Source organism: Diorhabda sublineata, chromosome X (assembly GCF_026230105.1).
Source record: "Diorhabda sublineata isolate icDioSubl1.1 chromosome X, icDioSubl1.1, whole genome shotgun sequence".
Lineage (NCBI taxonomy): Eukaryota > Metazoa > Arthropoda > Insecta > Coleoptera > Chrysomelidae > Diorhabda > Diorhabda sublineata.
The window spans coordinates 38,859,406-38,882,449 of record NC_079485.1 but is presented as its reverse complement, the minus strand read 5'-3'; the positions used below and the strand labels follow the sequence as shown (position 1 = coordinate 38,882,449).

The 23,044-nt window shown below is 33.2% G+C and overlaps 1 protein-coding gene across 3 annotated transcripts in view; it reads right to left on the bottom strand.

Annotated features, from left to right (window-relative positions):
• Positions 1-61: 61 nt before the first annotated feature.
• Positions 62-23,044, bottom strand: part of LOC130451097 (uncharacterized) — a 34,674-nt gene continuing 11,691 nt past the window's right edge. The window contains exons 6-10 of one of the 3 annotated variants that reach the window (XM_056789902.1): positions 8,785-8,799; positions 4,265-4,425; positions 3,643-3,783; positions 2,090-2,255; positions 62-484 (exon numbers count right to left, since the gene is read on the bottom strand). In XM_056789902.1, coding sequence (XP_056645880.1) covers positions 342-484; positions 2,090-2,255; positions 3,643-3,783; positions 4,265-4,425; positions 8,785-8,799 — 626 coding nt within the window. In that variant the 3' untranslated portion in view covers positions 62-341. Of the gene's footprint in view, positions 499-2,089; positions 2,256-3,642; positions 3,784-4,264; positions 4,426-8,784; positions 8,800-23,044 lie in introns of all 3 variants that reach the window. The other 2 variants (XM_056789900.1, XM_056789901.1) reach the window with 2 other exon arrangements.

Below are 23,044 nucleotides of genomic sequence, written 5' to 3'. Positions count from 1 at the left end.
ATATGTTTTCACAAAATGTTGAAAACAGGAGTATCCATTGAGGGATAAATTAAATTCAGACTTGTAAATGTTGATTTATATTTCAAAGAATCTTGAAACAAGGAAATAGACATTGAACACAATGGCATTTAAAGATATATAGTTATAAATAATACATCAATTTTCTATAAACTAGTATCACAGATAGTTGGGCTGGTTTTAAATAGAACCAGTTAATATTTCAGACATTTTTCCATATAATATAAATATGGTACACAAAAATCTTAAAATTCAATATATCATTCCATAAACCACAAATATACGATTCAATACATAATTTCAATGTGGAATTTAAAAAAAGTCTAGATGTTTTGACGTGGATTATTTTCCTTATTTCGTCTACTAGTCGATCTATGAAGAAGCCTTTTATCTCTGGAATTTGTACGTTTAACACTTGGCCGTTTCTGGACAGATTCTGCACTTATAGATAATCCGGCAATGCCAACTGCAAAAATATTTCTTTTAAAGAAGAAAGCAAATTATTAGTATTTATATAAGGTACTTCCAAAGTAATATAAAGTATTGATACATGTAATAATTCATAATAATAATATTGTGATAGAAATACATAAGAAAATAATGCTTTGTAATAGATACTGAAGAAGAAAAGTATGTTTGTTAGGGGTCTCAACAGCTGAAGTTAGTTTGCCTCATGTGTTTTGTGTGGCCTTTGTTACTGTTTACCCGACGCTGCTAGATTAAGATGAGGGTTAAAATCTGGAACTTCCAAAAACTTTCTGTTATTGCTACTAATATTGCCATCTAGCAAGCGGCGCCATTACGCATCGCGCGTAGATAGTTTGCAGTTGTGTAAATGTACGGATGTGTTTTGTTGTTATAAAATCAAAAATTCAGTTAAAGGTAAACTTAAAGTGATCCTTGCTTCTTGAAGATATTAAAAAATGCACCTTCACATAAAATACAAGCAGCGATCGATGTTCTAATAGCTAACAGATGTGCTTTTTTATGATCACTGCCTTCAAATTGTAAGCTGAGAGTTCATTGTCTTTAAAAATTCAGATATGTCTCACAGATATAAAAATAATTCTAATAGTCAATAGCCCCAAACCAATCATTGATTCAAAAGACTTATTGACCACTTGTAACGTGTGGTTCACGTATTGTACTCTTCTCTGGATATTGTTTATCTTTTGAATTGTTTTTTTTTTAATTCAAAATTATTAGTTTTTACAGTAGCATTAATAGGGAAATAATTTTAACGCCAGTCAGAGATGGTTCATACAAAAAACAAGACCCTGTACCTTATTAACAATGAGACTTGCACGATATTACAACTATTTCTTTGAAAGTTGGATAACGGACTGCTGACAATATTTTTTATTACTTTGGATGAACCCTATACACTGTTCAATGTATAAAATAATCATTCTGAAAAACTTTCAGCTTTAGGTTATATAATTAGTTCAAAACAATTCAAATTAGGCAGATAGACTCAAAATGTTTCATGTTTGGTGTCCTAATTAACTTTATATGCGCATATATTCTCCTATTCCGATTACAAACTCATGTAAGATAATGTTCTATGATCACAATTTTTGAACAATCATCAAATAAGAAATGCGACCTCCTGTGAATCATGTTATGGAGGCGCAGCTTGTGGAAAATGGGATTTGTAGATGATATCATTGTAGGTACCACCTCGAATCTTTCAATATACCACATCTATTGCAAATCAAGATCAGTATGATTTGCCAAATCTACCATCACCTCGTCGTATTAGTCTAAATCATTGTTTGATACAGCAACATCCCTGAGGAGTATTGGTTAGCTTTCTTATTCACTACCAACAATAGCTACCCATTTGTTCTTCACTCGACTCATGACAATAACAACTTCTAATGTATGATTATGCTAGTGGTAAATACTCTCCATTGAAGGTTTGCAATTCATACATTTGCCAAAAACAACATTAAAATCCTTAATAATATTTCTCTTTAAATTTGCAGTGTTCATTTATTGGTTCTGTATAATTGCCACTTTATTGGTAAAAGCATTGTTCCATAAAAAAAACATTTATTGTTATTATTACCTATGGTCCCAGAAGAGGATTTTCTTAAAAATGCGTTAGTCAAAGCGGATACATCCATTTCGTTAAGGGGTAAGTCTAAAGAACTGCAACAACCAGCACAATCTACTTGAGGACCCAGGAACCATTGAGATCTAGTTTTCATTCTTTCCGTTTGTCTTTCATGCACCTAAGAAAGAAAAGACATACTAAAACAACAGTTAAATACCAGTAATTACAAAATGAAATTTTGGTTATGAAACTGAAAGAGGAATAGAAAAATACATAAAATGTACATACATACAATCTAAAATATTAATAGAGTAGCACCTCTAGGAAATATATAGTGGTAAGTCAACAATTTATAACAAAATTCCACAATTTTAAATGGTGTTGTTTAGTGAGAGCTCTAATATCTAAACATATCTTTTTATATAAAAACTTTGGTTAGACTAAATTCAATTATTCATTCAAGATAATGTGAATTTTGAAAACTAGATATAAGTATGTAAATCATTGAATTGGAACTCATTGAAGGTTATGATGCTTTTAACATTATTCCCATAAAAATCATACTCATCATAATTCTGAAGTGTTCGATGAAGATTATCTTGTCTAATACATATTATATAGAGAAAAGTTCAAATCAGTATTGTTTCGTTTGGCTCTGAGATTCTTGTGCAAAATTATTTTATTGTGAATGCATTAGCTTTCCCCAAGAACATAAATAGAAAGTTTTGGTTCAAAATAATCTGGGATTGAGAGAGTTTACCAATACAGAACGAGCTTTTTACAATTTAAAAATGGAAACAATTGGAAAACCCGTGTTTAAATATATGAACGTATGTTTTATCTATTTTACAAACCAGACTATTTCCATCCAAGTCAGTTCAAGCAAAATAAAATTCGTTGTTACTCACTATTCATTCTATAATAGTTTTTGGGAATCCTAGTAAGGAGATCTTTAGAGGCTCAGGTCCTCATTTGTTAGTCAAAAACTTCCCATTTATCTCTCCATATATTAGAACATAACATTCTGGGCAATCTCTTAACAATACGGGGATAAAAATGACAACTAACCCTGACAGTGCGTCACTGGTTAAATTTTTCCAAAGTTTGTTTATGTCAAAATATTACTTTATTAAGGAGCATATTGGTCACCAAATTTGGAAAAAAAATTTAAATGCGTTCTTGATTTATGGGAAATTTTTGATTTAAAATTTTGAACACCCTATATTTCAGCAACTAGGCCCTGTAAGGGTTCGTATTCCTATATCAAAATGAATCATTTATTGAGATCTCTTTGTGGAAGAGCGTTGTTGGTCGAATATAGAAACACCTTGTATATATTTAATGAGAAATATTTTATGACGAAAACTCGAAATACCCCCAACTAGTTTATACAATAATTAGCAAAGTAATTTGTCAAGTTTGAACTGTCGCTGGTGTACTAAAACAATTTGAGCATTTAGCTAATAATATATTTTATAGACTGATTTAATAATTATCCCATAATCAATATCACTTTTCACCGAAATTATTTTGCAATTTTTATGAAAAATAAAAAAAAAACTCACTTGCAATAAATAACTTAAGCTTCTTGTACTCTCTGCGTATTTGTTAACAGCTTTTAGTTCCTCCAACGTCATTTTTAAACCTGAATAATTTTGACTGAGTCTTGAAGATTGACTTGCACTCAAAGACCGAGAAACATTACTCTAAAACAAAAAAAATATTAACAGAATGGTACGTTTATGTTGAAATGCAATAGGAAATTATTGAATACAATTTTTTGAAAAAACAGTCTTATCAGACGCTAAGAAACTATTAGCTTTGTTCGCAGGTAACAACTAAAACTGATGCCGAACCAGTTTAGGTTAGGTCGGACATGTCGACACATTTCAAGAGGTGGATCGTAATCCATTCCACTAGGGTTTACGATTATAACGCTCTAAACTAAGTGGAACGGGAAAGATTGTGGTCGTGAACGTGATTGTCGTAAGTTCTTTGTGGAATGCACCCTGAAAGTGCGTATGCGATCAAGTACTGGATTGGTTCGCAAACAAAGCTATAAAAAGTTGAAAGTTAAGGGTTGAAATCAACGTAATAATCTTGGTTTACATCGAAATTTTTTGATTTTTCGACATGGAACGACTTCTGAATGCTCCAATGGAATGTATTGTGCTAAATTCAAATTACCTGAAATAGACCATTTTGTTCCAATGACACCGAAAGCCGCGTACAAGACTCAAGAAGTTCGTGTCCGACGATAATTCCTAAAGAACTAAGGCTCACTTGCGGTTCTATTCCAGCTTCTAATAAAGTTGGTGTTGACTGACATTCATCCATTTGTGACATAGCTGTAAACAGAATAGTACTAAAAATACATAAAAAGTTATTAGTCCGGGGAAGTAAGTATATAAAGAGAAAATTAAAAAAAGTAGGGGTGAGAATTTTTTTACGTAAGTGCACCGACACCTCATCGCCTTCCTGGATTTCTGACCAAATCCCATGAAAGCTCGAAACGCAGCTTGCAAGCACTAAAATTCGACGGTATTTTTGCTTGTAACTTTTTCTGACATACTCACACAAAAAAATTATAGAGATCAAATTCATAGGAAATTTTATGCCCTACACGATGATGGAGTCGATTTTTTAAATGAAAATTTTTTCGACTTCGCTTCGAGTTCAAAATATAGGGAAACATAGATTGTCTGCTATAGAAAATTTATGTTTCTTCATATTCGGAAAATTCAAAATGGCGGCCGCAAAAATCGGATGTATATGCTTTTTTTCTAAATCACGCGTCCTTTTGGAAACATTAACGATATCGAAACGCAGTTGCCTGCAATCGATTGGGGAAAATTATAGTTTTAGGTATAAAATAAAAATATATATAAAAATAAATTTCTTTACATAACTTTTTTTAAACATTAAAAAAATTTTTTCTTTGTTATGTTTTTCCTCATTTTTGCATTGAAAAATAAAGTTAAACATTTTACTTAAAATTGAAATGAGTTTGGCGTTAAAAAACGCGTATTTCAAAAAAAAATTATCAAATACGATAATTAAAAGCTGAAAGTTCGCTTCATACTATGACTGTACTATTAAAAATTTTTAAGTGAGTGCGATGTAGACGCAGAAGTAGTTCGTTCGGCGATAAACTATTCCACGAGCTATCCTCTAGTATGTGACGTTGCTGAGAATGTAATAGTTATATTAAACCAGTTAGCTTTCGAAAAAGACAATATTTATCATTTTTTTTTTATTTTATACCTAAAACTATAACTTTTTCCCTATCGAATGCAACCAACCGCGATTCGATATCGTTAATGTTTCTAAAAAGACGCGTGATTGAAAAAAAAAGCATATATATCCGATTTTTGGGGCCGCCATTAAATTTTCCGAATCTGAAAAACCAAAAATTTTCTATAGAAGACAGTCTATGTTTCCCTATGTTTTGATCTAGATACGGCTATTTTCAGTATGATTGCCAGTTAAAAAACGACCTTTTGGAAAATTTCAAGTCGAAAAAATTTTCATTTCACAAATCGACTTCCATCATCGTGTAGGGCATAAAATTTCCTATGAATTTGATCTCTATAATTTTTTTGTGTGAGTATGTTAGAAAAAGTTATAAGCAAATATACCATCGAATTTTAGTGCTTTCAAGCTTTCATTTGGGATTTGGTCAAAAATCTAGGAAGACGATGAGGGGTCGGTGCACTTACGTAAAAAAATTTGTGACCCCTACCTTTTTTATTTTTCCCATTGATAGATTTTTTGGTCTTACTTCTCCGGAATATATGTCACGTAGGTAGTTAATAATTTTGTATATTCCATTAAATCGTATTTAGTTCGTCATTTACCGAACACTAGATAGTATGAGGAGTACTTTCTTTTCCAAAACGTACAACGATATCGAACTTATCGATTTAATGTAAACTGGTTACTTAAAATACGTGATTTTAACCGCAAACTCGAGATATTAGATGTAAAGAAGGGGTTCAAAGTTGCATGAGCGTAGTGTATTCTAATGAGGGCATAACGAACATTATATGATCCAAAGATATGATTGCGACTAATTTATGTCATTACCTACTGGTTTTATCTGGTTTTTGGTACAGTTGTGACATATTGTTTGTTTGAGATCATTAGTTCTTGTTCAACTATTTTATAGATTTGTCTTAGAAGTACTTGCGATCTAATTTTGTGCTAAATTGGTCAAATCGGCGACTGAAACTTACGATAAAATATTATAAGGGTTTGCTGATGATTCTATGAGCCGTGCACAAGCACCGGCTTGCACTGACACGAAACACGCAGCCCTAATCTACCAAGATAGCCTATCAACGGTTTGAATTAAAGCAGACGAACTAAAATTCACCAGTGAACCCATCAGGCAAATTTCCAAGATTTCGCGATAAGAAAGGTTTTTGCAAAAATTCTGTAAAGCAGAAACATTGAGTTTCAATCACAGAAGCATGTTTGGAATTGGTAGATAGAGATAATAGACATTATTACATAGAAATTGGCTTTTTCAATATGACCCCGAAACAGTAAGTACCAAGTAGAACGTGTTGGTCTATAAGAAGTTTGCCCCATCTTCACAGGTCGTAAATCAAACATTTTATCGCGAAGTACTTAATAGACTCCAAAAAAGGGTCAACAGAATGCGCCCAGACATTGTGAGCAATTGGGTTCTGCATTACAACAATGCACCCTGTCGGTGCGGCTTGAGTGTGACGCAGTTTTTAGCTTTCAGAAAAGATACTGTGTTATCACCGCCACCCTATTCCCTGGATATATCGCCCTGTGACGTCTTTCTCTTCCCAAAAATAAAGAGAGCGCATTTAGATTCGATTAAGGACTAAACAACTGATATTTCACACTTCCAGAACTATTACGACGCGCGCAACAGTCTGAGGTATATTAATGAGGAAAGGAAATACTTTGAGGGGATCATGTTTTCAATAATTTAATGATAAAATAATTTTAACAGCATCAATCAGTCTCAGTCAGATCTCGTAACATATAAATGAAACTTAATAAATTAAATAGTACTGACCCAAATCCATTAAAATGGCAATTATTATCGTTAGCGTCATTTATGGAAAATTTCAATATTAACTGAATGAGAATAATCTTATATAAATAAGATATTTTTTTCAAATATAGTTTAAACCAATTAGATCAGATGTAAAATAGAATGTCTTTACAAAGGATGATTTAATGGAAAGGAACTGGGATTAAATATGGCAGGGCAACGTTATTGAAGCATTTCTTATCCATGTATCTTGGATTTGCGAAAAATTATTTTCATGACAATCCGGAATGGTGCCTGGACTACATTATTTACAATCAGAAAAAAATTGCCATGTACATGCCAAATCAAAGCCCCGTCTTAATTGAATATACAACACGAGCTAACATAATAGGCAGGGCCGGATCAAGATTTATAAGGCCCGGGGCTAAAATAATGACGGCCCCCCCCCCAACATAATATCAATACATTAGATTTGTTGTATCAACACATCAAAAAATACAGAATGATTTCCAAATGATGGGTCCCTCTTGGACCTGGGTCTATAGCCCCCCCAAGCCACTAGCTTAATCCGGCACTGATAATAGGCGGTTTCTTAGAACCCAATTACGTGTTTGTAATTGATCCCATTCGACATAAATTTGCCCTACTATTAATTTCAATATATTGAAACCAAAGCTCATAATGTTCCTTTACAGAATTTGGGTAGAATGTCACATTTTGAAAAATTGGAAAATTCTTAAATCCAAATGACGCATTAAATAAACTAATAACAGACAGACGACGGTAGTCATATATTATGAGTAAATAATTTCTGTTTTTTAAGCTTTAAAATGATTTTCAATTGTTCATTAAATCATAATTGAAACAATGATTATTTTCACTATTTTCACCAATTTGGATTCATTCTTAATCATATTATTCCAATAGATTCATCTTCAATACATATTTTCACATAAACGCGGAGGAAGGCACAAACTACTGAATGATCTATCCAAATTGGGAATCCATCTAATATCTGGAATTTCCGATTAGAATATGTGATTTATTTTTTTATTCGAAAATGCTTACATATATACACAGGTAAACCCCATGCTGTTGAAATTATCGTTCTCGATTCAGATACAGAACCAAATATTTATATATACGAGGTGTGATAAAAAATATAATTTTATAAGAACAAAGTATTTGAATTCATTTCTTTTACAGTATTGCTCTCGGATAGTAATTCTTATATCTAAAAGGTGAATACACGATTGGAATTTTTTTGCTCTGTCGTGGTTTCCTCAATTTTGAATTGGTTTCAAAATATTTCCATTTTAGCACATTTTTTTATTTTCTAGAAGAGTTAAATGTTACTTGATACTAAATCTGGTGAGTGAGGTAAATGTGGACAGAGAGAAATTGACTCATTCTTTAGGTCTATTTCCTCCAATGTACCAGTACCCTCTGTACCACAATCGAAGAAAACGATGATCGATTTTGATTAACTTAGAATTCTGAATGTTTCAGCACATAGCCATAGACTTTCTATTCGAGCGAGACATGTTCAAACTTATTACTGCTTGATTCAACAAATGTGGGTGTGTGATAAACATAGATAAATAGATTCAAAGTAAATAATTGCTGCAATAAAAATTGTTTTTTATCATACCTCGTAAATGATACTATCTACCAGAAAACGTTATTTCTAAATAAAATGATACGAGTGGAGAAAAGAGTTTTGTTTCGCAACCTAGTACGAGAATACAGATTAGTATAAAATACAAGACACCAAAATTAATATTACAATTACAATGCTGAACATGCGCTCATTAATTATGATACAATAAACAATTACCATTCCCGGTAATAAATAAAAAAAATTCATTTTATTTTTGTTATTTTATTATTGTAGCCAATGTAGTAAATATATAGAGATGATAAATATAAAAAACTTCCATTATACTCATTAGATGCTACAAACTAATCAACACTGCATTATATTAAGTAGGACTCGAAAATTTGAAACTATAAGAAATAACAAATATACGAAATTAGAGGCAATGTGGTTCACCATTCTTTCTCCATTCGTCGACGGTCAGTTAATCTGTGGTTTTATCCGGTTAGGAACGCACCTATTTACGGAACCTACATTAGATAGAGTCAGGCCGAATTCATGGTCCTGTCGGTGCTGCACCTGCCATCCGCATAACAACGTATAGGACGGCCCCATTAGTTATACACATAGAATACACATGTGCTCTTTACCTATGCATGACCAAAAATAGAATGTAGCAGCTTCGCTAAAAGGTGTTCTAGCATTTTTCACGTGAGTTTACCTGTGGAGAGAGCAACTCCTGCCACTGGCCGTCCTGGGCGAAAAAACCTCAACCCAATAACGGGACATCACGGCCCCGGGTAAAATAGGTTTTTTTTCTTTCATCTTGGCAAGTGAAAGATCAATACCTACATGACAGCTTCTGCCCATAGGCCAGAATCGAGTAGAGTTGGAGTCTTTCTGTGGAAAAACGCTGTTTTTGGTATTTTTTATTTTCTCTCCTCTAACTCTGATTATATAACAATATATCACGGAAGCAAAAAAACCCTGGAGTGAATCTCGCAATTTTAAATTTCGTTAAGTAATTTTTTGCCCGAGAAACTTTGGTTTACTTTGACGATAAAATTTGCGAATTTTAGAGAACTTGCAAGGTTATGGTGTTAAATTGTGATATACCAACTTCAATTTTTATTGTTTCATCAAATAAATACAATAAAATCAAAATCGAAAACACAATATAATTATGAATTAAAAAGTCTCTCCGACAATATAATTAGTTTTCAAAATTGGGTTAATATTGTATTATGTATATGGATTTTTTAACAAAACAGGATCTTCGTAGAATTTCGAGCATTTACATACTATTTTTAGGATCATTATTATCCTTCATTAGATACAATCGCTATTAATTTAATATGGTCCCAAAAGAGTTCTATTGAATATATTTACAAGGTAGCCCAGATAAGTCCGGTAACATTGTGTGCTATCTACATAATGCATCCTACAAAATGTGTTTAACTTTTTCTCAGTAGTATACAAAATAGAATGCAGCAATCAATTTTATATTCGTAATTTTTCAATGGTGTTTTTAATTGTTGTTTTGACTACCATGCGTAAAGTATCTACATTAGAGAGTGTGTAGTGTTTTACTTTCCTCACAATTCCGTTTGCTATTTACCTAGCAGGATAATGCAAAAAATGTATTCATTAATTGAATTAGAATAACGATAAACATAAAAACAAAAATATTTCAGTTGTTTTCTGTTAATTGAATAAAAGTATCATTTTAAGTAAAAAAAGAAGCAAACAAATTCTGGATACCAGGATACGTCAAGTCCTCAATACTTATTTTTTTCTTTTTCAAAAAAGATTTAAAACAAAATTTTCCTTTCTTCTTCTGCTTCATCAGTTCCAGTAATTTAACACAACTTGGATAATGCTTGGTATTTTTGAATTTTTTTATTAATGAGTCATTGGTCCAACATACCTATTTTCAATTATTAATTTAAAAATTAAGCAAGTGATTTTTTCAATATTTGCAATATATGCAATCATTTCCAATTGAAACACGGAACGTGTAGCATCTGTTAATTTTGTCGCTACAAGGTCAACATTTTTGTAAAAATGCCACATAAGCAAAAAAATTGTTGTTTTTTACTCTGGCGGATACACACCTCCATATATTTTGAACATCATTTCTAATATTCCAATATAAAAATATTGTAAATAACATACGTCGCCGTCAATTGAAAATTATAGATTCCGTCATTGTTTGTGAATGAGTAAGTAATTTTTCTATTAGTTTATGTCACACATTTGCAGTTTTTGGATAATAATATCGATTTTTTGTTCAGTTACCTAAAAAAAACTTATTCTACGAGGGTCATTTTTAAAATAATGGATCGCGTCCGCGTCAAGTGACGTCAGTTCGTCGGCCATTCTTCGACAGTCTCTCACTATACCGTCAATATGCTTCAAAAGAAGACGTATATTCACATAATATTGAATGTATTTTCCAACAAGATGACGCTGCTTGTCTACGGCTAAAAAGATTTGATGTTGGCAAACTATATTCCAGTTCTAGAACTTTGACATCCAAATCTCTCACTAATTGGAACCTTTGGAATAATATAAAGAAAAAGCTCAGAACAAATCCAGCAAGAGCCATTCCAGAAATGCGAAAGAATTTTACACTACATACCAATATTCGGTTTTATTGATTTTTCAAAACTGACAATATTAAAATTGAATAAATGTACCACCACATATTATCAAAAATACATGATAGTTTTTGATAGTTGGATCAACTTCACTGCGACAGAGCTCGTATATTAAATTAAATTATATATTAAATCAGTAACTGAGTTTCCTTGCAGAATCATTCTCCTATCCAAACCATCAGCCATACAGCATACTAAGTCTGGCTCAACGGAATTTAGCATATCGATATTTACGTCATACATACATATAAAAATTAATATATGTATATATAGAATAAGTGATACCAGCAACAAATATATTCTTTGTTTTGAGATATGCATTTCCAATTACGCACACATTAACATACAATAGAATATAAACCGCCAGTAGAATATCGCAAAATCAAACACAATACAATCAAATTGGTATTCAAAAAACGAAAATTTGCATTCGAATGTTTATTGCATATTTTATAGAGGTATTGATTTGAAGATATCATAAAATTTCGAATAATAAAATAATGAAGTTCAGGATGAAACGATTAATACAGGACGAATATGAGCTGCTGATTTATAAATTATCATCGTAAATTTCCAAATTACGAATATTAAGGCCTCAATTCCTCTGCTCAAAAATAACTCGTTTTCAATATTTGAATATCTTTGTCCGCAAAATTTGTATACAATATGTTTTTTTAAACTTTATAAACGATAAAATAGATAAGATAAAAAATAATTATAACAAAATATTGTCGTATTATGATGACAGCCTTCTGATTGGATCCAATGAAGGCGAAATGGTTGGAGCAGGAGTATACAAGAACAAAGGGGGGGAAGAATACATCTGTTCCCTAGAAAGGTACGCTCCTGTCATGTAAAGCTAGCTAATGGTCATATCCACGGCTGCCTAGCTTGTCGCGAAAAGTAAAAACTACATTAGTGTACACATCTGCACAGGTAGCGTAGCTAAGAGCGTAACCAGTGAATCAATACGGATTTTGAAACACTAGAGACGGTAGAGCTACTCTGTATCCCTGGACATAGGTGACGAAGAGGCAATGAAATTACCGACGCCTAGTCATCAAATTTGGAGCCAGTCAACCGTTAACAGGGCCCGAGCCTGCGGTGGGAATCTCTTATATGGATGCAAATAGATCCAAATAGCTGAGATATATCCCTGATAAAGAAAGAGAGAGATTGTTTGAGTTGATTATGATTTGGATGGGAACATTATTCATGTATAACAAGATTTGGTCCTGATATAGGAAAGATTCCTTTGTGTGGCTGGAGTTGTGGTAGAGTAATGTGAATTATAATAAAATGAAAAGAGCAAAAGAAAGAAAAATAAAGGAATGCTCGAGAAACAGATAATATGATAGGATTTTCATTGTTTATTTAGGTAAGCGGTTTGGCGGACACAGCTGTGGCTGTATTGTTCGGCCATTTGGCTGATGACGGGTTCATCAGGTTACAGAAAAATCGCAGAAAACCTGCAACACCGACGATAACATATATCTCATACTGAGCGGCAGTAATACTGCAACAAAGATGCTAGTAGGTATTGACCTAGTGGAAGAGCCTTGCTCTAAATCCAGCGACGCTCAGAGGATTCTCCAAATTCAAGCATCTCCATAGGCTCATGCAACAAAGGATACGACAATTAGGACCGAGAAGGCTTCCTAATTAGTATAAGCGAATATGGAGTCTTTTTAGTTATGCAAAAGTCATGAGACGTGGTGAGAAATTTATTCCTCTGCCAAAAATACAGGATAGATTGCACAAGCAACTGGTATTCGTTAGGGTACAATGAAAAATATTATCAAGCAAGGGAAAAACATTGAAAAGGGTGAATCATTCCACATCAAACATAATAAATGTGAAATTTTAGAACATGGTCACAATACTTGCTACCATATCAGCCTGATCTTTATCTTATTGAGCTTGGTGGGAGTTTCTTGGATAATACCGTGCAAATAAAAACACCACGTTTAGATTGTTCAAGTAATTTTTCCATTAGAATTGTACCAGCTATGAAGATGACACTTCAAACGATAATTTAGTGAATTCTGAGAGTGAAAACAATGTGATGATAGTGATTTACACGAATAGAATGTGCTTAACACACTTAACCAGTTCATGAGAATCGTAATTTTAGTTAAGATTCAGCCCCAATGTATAAATCATGTTAAATAGTTTGAATAAACCTTTTTTTCATTTATGGTAATATTTTTCCGAAATTATCTAGGATAGATCTTTTCATTGGATGTAACTTCACAAGTTATGGAGTTTTTTTAGTTATAAATGTCAACTAATATTTTAAAATTTTATTAAATTCTAAGTATATCTAGTGAGAATTTTCATACACAGGCAATGTTGATATGCATATGGTTTCACAGGAAAGTTTTAGTTAATACAAAGTTAGAAAAATAAATTTATTTATGCATCTCATTCCCAGGATTTTTGAAATGTCTCCTCGGTGTGTTCATGCGATTTTACTATTGCATTTACGAACTCTGCCCCACAGTCAAACCGAAATTGGAAAGTTGTACATAGATATACACCAATAATTATATTTTTACAATAAAGTCAAAATTTCAAATTGATGTACCACAATTATGAAATAATTTTTCAGACAAATGTGTGTTTTGTAACACCCTGTAGTTAATTAATAATTGTATTATACCAACCACCAATGTGTGAATTAAAAGCAAAATAAAACCTACAAATATTTTGCAGTAAACTTACACTTTGGAAATTATTATAATTATTTTCTATTTTGAAAACTGTCATTTATTTTATACTCGTCCGACCATACTAATTAACACCTTATCAACTTCTCCTTTATATTTCTAGCTGTTCAAAGCGATATATTATGTATAGTGATAAGTTTCGATGCTTCGGAATTTTCAAAAAATAAAAAGAAGATTTAATAGAAATAAAAGGAACTGTTTTGTTCAGGCAGTAATCTATGCCAAATAGATTCAGATATAATAAGGGAAGGAAAACGAATGAATAGATATATTGTGCTGTTATTGAAAAACCGAATAGATATAAGAATTTGAAAAGAAACGAATAACAAAATACACGTTTGTTAGAAAAAAAATAGGAGTTGAAGGATTAGCAGGTACCGGGTATTTCTCTATAAATTGACCCCTGTTTAACTCAAAATACATAAAATAAAAAAATGTTTCTATCTAAAAACTACACGTTTTTTTAAACGATACTACAAAGTGAACGAAACATTAAACGGTCTTTCATTTGTTTAAATGTGACACATTTCCTATTTTTGGTAGCTCTTCTTGTTTTAATCTATATGCAAATGTGGATCTGTCTCATTTTGAGAACTACAGCTTCCAACATGTGAAAATATTCCAAAAAAACAACGATATTTTAACATTTTTTTAATAACACAAATGTGATTCATATACAGGCGTATTAAGGTCCGATTTAGTTCACAAAGTAAAACTTTCATTTAATAGATTCAAAACTCATCAATATTAAAGTAAATTTTGTTATTTGATGAACTCTGTTCGGGGGTGCTTGTTGCCAAATTATTTGCTTCAATTCTCAAACAGAAACTTTGAAAGCTTAGCTACAACCGTCAGTATCTTTATTATCATTTTTACTTGATGTATATTCAAAAAATAGGTCCCAAAATTTTATTATTATCGAATCAAACCTTAACACACTTTTTTTCTGATTTTTCTTATCTTTTTGGTTTTTGTTCATATTACCGCATGAAGTGGGAGTATCTCAATTTTTTTAGCTTCTGTGTAATGTATGTTGGATAAATATTAGATTGAATTCCAATCTTGTGTCATAGAGATACCAAACAGTTTGTCGATTAATCATAGCTTACTACTAAACATTTAATCACTAAACTTGACAGGTGGTTCTTAAAATTTGAAACTCTGTAGTGCTCAAAATATGTATTTATTTTTTCGAGATCACCAAAAATTAGAATGCAGGACAACTAATTTGAAAAAATTTGGTTGTATTCAATTGTATTTCGATTTAACGGACACGTGAATTTTTGAGATTGACATAATTTTCGCTACAATAGTTATATTACTATTTCCCGCTATAGGTGTGATATCATTTTTAAAAATTACAGATTACACATAAAGAAAACTGTCTTCGTTATTCGGTAAATATGGAGAAAAAAGAATTTCTAGTGTTAATTTACCGAGAAAGAAACCGAGGACAAGTTAAGTGAAAATTATACTGTAAGTGCTGTTCCATGGAATGATTTGGTGGTTATCCTCTATTTTTAAGAAAGGCCATATGAAGCTGAACGTGCGGGACCTTCATTTACTATAACTAATCCAGAAATGGTCAATAAAATCAGTGCCCCTGTACATTAGCGTGCGTCTAATAAAAGTAAGGGTGATGGATAATGAAATAAATATTTCAACTGGGCGAGTACGCAATATTTTCCAATCGAAACAATAGACTTCACAAGGAACGTGCTCCCAAGAATGTAAAAACTGTTTTTTGGGACCATGACTCGCCGCAATGCTTCGGAATTATCAAGATAATTAGCCTAAATTATGCTGATTTGCTGACATGTGCTAAACATGAGAAAAAAGGACCGCATTTGTTGAATAAAAGAGTTGAAATAAAATTTCCACTCTTCCATCAAACGGTCCTTGAATGTGAAATAATTTCGACATCATGAATAACCCTGTACTATGAGGCGAATAAACTATAACATTTAAACCTTAATAGAATTTTTTTGGTATTTTAAACAATCAGTTATCTTCAAACTGCGCAAGGTTGTTAAACTTGTTACATTGTTCGTTGTACTAACAAACAGTTATTTTGTCATTATGATGAAAACGTTAATAATTTATCTAGATAAAGAATAATTTTGTATTCGCATTTTCATTACAATGTATTTGCACATAAAATTTGTTCAAACAATTTCTGGAACTTATTTACATATGTTATAGGCTGGCCATAAAAATTTCAAAAACGGAACAGTCAGATTATTTTTGCGGTTGAGGTGTAGGATACAGGAAAGAACTCAAATGTGCCCGAAAATCCAACATTTATTTTGTATTTAAATTTCAAAGCCTTCAAAACGTCACCAAGTGTAAAATATTTTTAGGATGCATAATATTGGCCTAACCCAGAACTAAGTCAAAATGTTTTATAGTTAAGCATATTTTTGAAATTATTTTAACAAAAACTTCTAAACATCCTTTTACAAAATTTTTTTCCTAAAATAAAACAAATTCCTTCAATTTAATAATAGTCTGTTCTATCAATATGTATACCAGTTACAGTTCAATCAACATTTTCACTTTCCTCACTGTCCTGATTGTTGTTTAGTTCCTTTTTCTTTGTTTCAAAAGAATTTTTCTTTGTTTCAAAACTACAGGGTGCGGCAGCATAACTTCCTTTTTTAAAAAGTTCGCCATTTAGTCGGTAGATGTCGTAACGGAGTGCTAGTGGTCTCGTTCGAGAGGGGGGACTATAAAGTTTTGTCCCGGCACAGTTCAGTCGCCATCATGCGTTGGAACAGTGAGGAGCGTGCGTTTGCCGTTGAGGTTTACTTTTCGAGCGGATGTTCTGTGATCGCAACCCAGCGCGCCTTTCGGAATCGCTTTAATTTAGCCCCCTTGGCCCCTGTCCCGGATCGGAAATCAATTGTTACGTGGGTCACTACGTTCAGACAAACTGCAAGTGTGACAAGACGAAGAACTGGAGTCCCTCGGCCCATTAGATCACCGGAGAACATTGAGTTAGTTAGAACTTCAGTGTTGCGATCACCACGGCGTTCTGCGCGCAAACATGCGTCTGCCCTTGGACTTTCCGATCGTTCTGTGAGGAGAATACTTCATGATGATCTTCATTTTCATCCATACAAGATGGCAATTGTGCAGGAACTTTCTGAACGTGACTTCAATTCTCGGAGGAACGCGTGTGAGGTTTTTCTGGAAGTCGTTCCTGAGGACGCTATTGTTTTTTTTAGTGATGAAGCCCATTTTCATTTGTGTGGATCCGTAAACAAACAAAACATGCGCTACTGGGCTGATACCAATCCTCGACAATTGCATCAACGGTCTTTGCATTCACCTAAAGTCACAGTGTGGTGTGCAATTTACTCACGTGGAATTATTGGTCCCTGGTTCTTTGAGGAAAATGAAGTCACAGTGACAGTGAATTCGCACCGGTATGTAAACATGTTACAGGAATTTTTTTTCCCACGGCTAGATGAGTTGGACTTAGGGGACACTTGGTTCCAACAAGACGGAGCAACGGCACACACTTCAAGAACATCGATGGCTGTTTTGAGGGAACACTTCCCAGAGCGCCTTATCTCAATTAGGGGCGATTTGGAGTGGCCAGCCCGCTCTCCCGATTTGACCCCTTGTGATTATTTCCTATGGGGTTTTTTGAAATCCCGTGTGTATGTGAACCGTCCAAGGACCCTACAAGATTTGAAGACGAACATCCAGGAAGAAATTGCCAACATAACGCCTGCTATGCTGGCAAGAGTCATGACAAACGCCAGAAATCGGTTTACTCAGTGTATGGAGAATGGGGGACGTCACCTAACTGATTTGATCTTCAAAACTCAGTAAAACAAAACTTTATGTATGTGCCTGTATTATAAAAAACGAATAAAAATTTTCTGATTCATACAATAAGTTTTATTAACTTTTGAAAAAAGGAAGTTATGCTGCCGCACCCTGTACTTCTGGGAACTGCATTTCGTAGAATTCATCACAAGAATGATCGAAATTAACTCTGACCATCAACATGGAACTTCCAGAAGTGAATCTACTAAATCTTTACCGAATGTGTAATAAGAAACAATTATTTTGACTTTTTTATAAAACTTAAATAATTCAAATTCTCGTATTACTGGCAAAAAAACGGAACTTTTCGTAAATAGGACAACAACAGGACAACCCCAAAAGCCTAAAATAACGGGACTGTCCCGTTCAAAACGGGACGTATAGCCAGCCTAATAAGTTAATAACACCAGTTTTATAGGAAGATTAATAAATTGAATACGTAATACCTACCAAATATTATCCAAGAAAATTCTTTTATACAATACAGATATGATATCGGCCTTCAAACATCTCCTATCACGGAAGTAAGTATCTGTTTAATTAACGTCTACATCTAAATGATAGGGAAGTTACACCTCTTCGTTTGGTGGAAGAATTGCATGAAAGCAAGGAGATCGTAAATACGGCATTAATTCAAATGAAGCCGCGTCTAATACAAATATTAGATAACGTTTAAAACATTTCCAAGTAACTATATGTGTTCGTTTTTATAATATAATTAGCAAATCATGTAAAAGTAATGAAATTGTGTAGGCATCAAGTAAAATAAAATATTCAAATCACAACAAAACGTTACTTTTATGTCGTCAGTTTTTCAAAACTAATATCATTGAAATAAAGTGAAAAAATTACCAAAAGTAAATACAGTATTGAAAATAAACTAGGGAAAAGATGTAAGCAAATCAAAAAAAGAACAGGGAGGGTTGGTTAGTGACTTATTAAATAATGAGAAAGCATTTGAGTTAGACATATGGTAATATACGATTAATGGTAAACTTTTTATTTCGCAATAGAAGACTGCTTATTTGAGTGAATTCTTTTAAATCATGGTCTTCTTAAATTTAGTAAAATGCAGGCATAATTTGAGGCCATTTTCTGGTACTTACGTGGACGGCCGAGGTCCAACGATAAACTCGATCCATTTCTACAGCAGCTGTTATTGAGGTGTGAGTGTGTGAAGCCATCAGTACCCCCAGCTGCAAAAATAGAAAGTATATCTGCCTGTCTGACATATATTCCCTGTAGACATGTAAAGTAATGGCCGGCATTTGAATTAATTATAAGGTGCATAATTACTGTTAAAATAATTTCCCAAGTGTAAGTTTTACCATTGATGAAGCCCAGATTGTTTGTATTTGAAAACTCACCTGATAAATATATCTTCTTATATACAGAATAAACCACCCCTACACATGTTCGGCAACTTTCTCTATCTAAATAAGTTCAATCTTGACTTTTTTGGGACATTTTTTCCTAAATTAAATCGAAATATATGTTTACCTCATCATTTGAGAGAATTCCGTTTGAAATTCACAAAAGATTTTTATTTCTTCGCGTTGAAGAACCTGTGGACCTTAGCCATTTTTATATAGTTTCGAAATTGATGTACTATTTTTATGTAGTTGTTAACATCAATTCAATAAAAAATTACACTGTTATTTACAAAGTGCAGACAAGCAAAAAATTAGTTGCTCATTACAAATTTTTTTAAATTCAAATAAACAATTTTTCAATAACAATCGGAATGAATCGTTTCGTTCAGAATGTGTTCTAATATATACCCTGTAAAATGTAAGATTTCAAGTTTCTGTCAATTCGTAAGTTCAAAAACTAAACACATAGAAAATCAAACTCATCTCATCCCAACAATATCCTCAATGTTTCCGCTTCGAAATAAATGTAATTAAACTTATGAAAAATGGAAGAAAAAATTGGGAGGTTGTGAATATGTGGTAGTTTGTAAGTTGAAATCTTCAAAAGTATTCAAAAAAGTAAATCCGTAACTGCTCCAGCTATATACACACTTTGATACCCAGACAATATACTATTTGTGAATATGAGGATTTCAACAGAATACCAAAACAAGCAGGAAATTTCATATCAAGCGAACTGAGTATTTAAGTACAGACCATTCTTCAAAAAATATGAACTAGCCTGATTATCTGACAAAAATAAGGTTATAATTTAGTACTAACTTTTTATCTAAATTGAAAAAACCACAGCCAATAGTCAACGTAATAGGTAAAAAATTTCAAGGATGCGAAAATGTTTTATAATTAGATGAAGAAAATAAAATGTTATATCAATTCCTTTCAATGCCGGTTTTGAAACCAAAAATATACTTAGTGCGGTCCATGAGTTCTTGGCCTCATATAGCAAATTCCCATTCCCAAAAATCTTTATGCACTCGTCAGTGCTATACACAAAGTTTCAAATTGCTGCTTCGATCCATTTTATTATAGTAGAACTCGAACAATCATAATTTTTTCAACTACAGAAGGATTAACAGCAACACAAATTAAAAAACAGAATGGAGGCTGTTTTCGGTGATTTCTATCCATCATTTTCAACAATCAAAAATTGGTCCAAGTTATTTCGCTGGGGAAGGGAATCGTTAAAATATGACAGTGTATTCAATATGAATATCGCCAACGGTTCCGGAAATTCCAACTTAGAAATAAAGGGAAAATATATTTAAAAATGATCACATTTTTTTTATGAGCTTTCTAGGCTAAGAACTCATGAAGCGAAATTCTCCGCCACGTCTGTCTATTCTCGATAAACACAGAAACTACTATACAGACTTTCATGTAATTTTGACCAACAGATATAGTGATGCACGGGGAAAGGTTTATATATATATATATATATATATATATATATATATATATATATGATTCCCATTTTTTTATTGTATTAAAACGGCTGGGTGCTTCCATCGGAAACACTACTTAATTTCTTGAAATATTTCGGTAATAATACGGCAGTCAGAAAGGATTCAGACGGACGCAGTATCAAAACATTAGTTAACTTAAGTAAAGCATGAAAATTTGCGAACAGAAATTAATCCGAGGCAATAAATCAAGACAAGATATTTCTGTTTTTAAGGTACAGGGTGCGGCAGCATAACTTCCTTTTTTAAAAAGTTCGCCATTTAGTCGGTAGATGTCGTAACGGAGTGCTAGTGGTCTCGTTCGAGAGGGGGGACTATAAAGTTTTGTCCCGGCACAGTTCAGTCGCCATCATGCGTTGGAACAGTGAGGAGCGTGCGTTTGCCGTTGAGGTTTACTTTTCGAGCGGATGTTATGTGATCGCAACCCAGCGCGCCTTTCGGAATCGCTTTAATTTAGCCCCCTTGGCCCCTGTCCCGGACCGGAAATCAATTGTTACGCGGGTCACTACGTTCAGACAAACTGCAAGTGTGACAAGACGAAGAACTGGAGTCCCTCGGCCCATTAGATCACCGGAGAAGTTGAGTTAGTTAGAACTTCAGTGTTGCGATCACCAAGGCGTTCTGCGCGCAAACATGCGTCTGCCCTTGGACTTTCCGATCGTTCTGTGAGGAGAATACTTCATGATGATCTTCATTTTCATCCATACAAGATGGCAATTGTGCAGGAGCTTTCTGAACGTGACTTCAATTCTCGGAGGAACGCGTGTGAGGTTTTTCTGGAAGTCGTTCCTGAGGACGCTATTGTTTTTTTTAGTGATGAACAGTCATGACAAACGCCAGAAATCGGTTTACTCAGTGTATGGAGAATGGGGGACGTCACCTAACTGATTTGATCTTCAAAACTCAGTAAAACAAAACTTTATGTATGTGCCTGTATTATAAAAAACGAATAAAAATTTTCTGATTCATACAATAAGTTTTATTAACTTTTGAAAAAAGGAAGTTATGCTGCCGCACCCTGTATAATGGTGTGCCCAATCTTAAAGATATCCAAAGATTTGTTTGAACTTTTAGTGCAATAAGAGTCTAAGCGTCGAAAATGGGTTAGAAAAATGGCGGAAATTCGTTCGCAGAAACGGGCCCCCAAAAAAGCAAAAACTGTTTTTAATCCTAATGGCTTGAGGTGTTGGTAGAAACGAACAAGTATTTTGCAGAGCTTTCGATCCTTACTTTCGAATAATAAAAAATGTATTCATTCTCCAAATTCAATGAATTAAAGTACTATTTTTGCACTATTGATAAATGGTGTTAGTCACTTGGAAATTTTGGCGAGTACAAGGAAATTGTAGTTTTTCATTAAATAACTTTGAGAAAAATTAGAACATATTAGGGATGATATCGTGGAAGCGAGTAGGGTGTAAAGATAGGAATTTTTCAGCATGCATTTAGAAATGTAATGACGATGGCTGGTGAATCAAATACAAACAATTTGCACAGATAGCCAGGCAGCCTTGAAAACAATAATATCAAAAACAAAATTGAAAGTGGTAATGAGCTATCATGAGACAGAAAAACTCTCCTGGATGTATGTACTAAAGTAGGCTTTTGCTGGATACCTGGACACTATAAAGTAGAAGGGAACTTTCAGGAGATAGTCTAGCAAAAAATTGGAAAAGGGGAGAGATATTCATAGTGCAATAAGGATGGAATTGTTAAAAGAAACTGATAACACAGGAATCAGTGCCAAACAGAAACGATAGCACGACACTGAGAGCGATTTGGCCAAGGATCCATGAAGATAAAACAAAAAGATAATAAGATTCGCAAAGCACTCAATCCAGAAGACCATCGGAGTGATCGGTGGACAAAAGTGTAACGGAGATGAAGGACGGTCGAGCATCTGATCTGTCAGTGCCTCAAATGATGAGGAACGACACACTAAATTGTCTTGAAGAAAAAGAAAAATATAGAAAGAGTAAAAAACTTCATTCCACGTTGGAAATGTGTAGAAATCAGAAAAAAGGTGGAAGGGTGTTTAGGTATTTGATTAAGTTGTGGAAAATAAAGGGTAGCACAATGGCGCTCAGGCATCCGACTGAACCACGACCAATCTTGGTCAAGGTTGCCTGTATTAACTTAGCCTAAACTAGATAAAACTATATATTCAGTGGAAGATATTTAAAAAAATTTTAAATCTACATATATAAAAAGAAAGA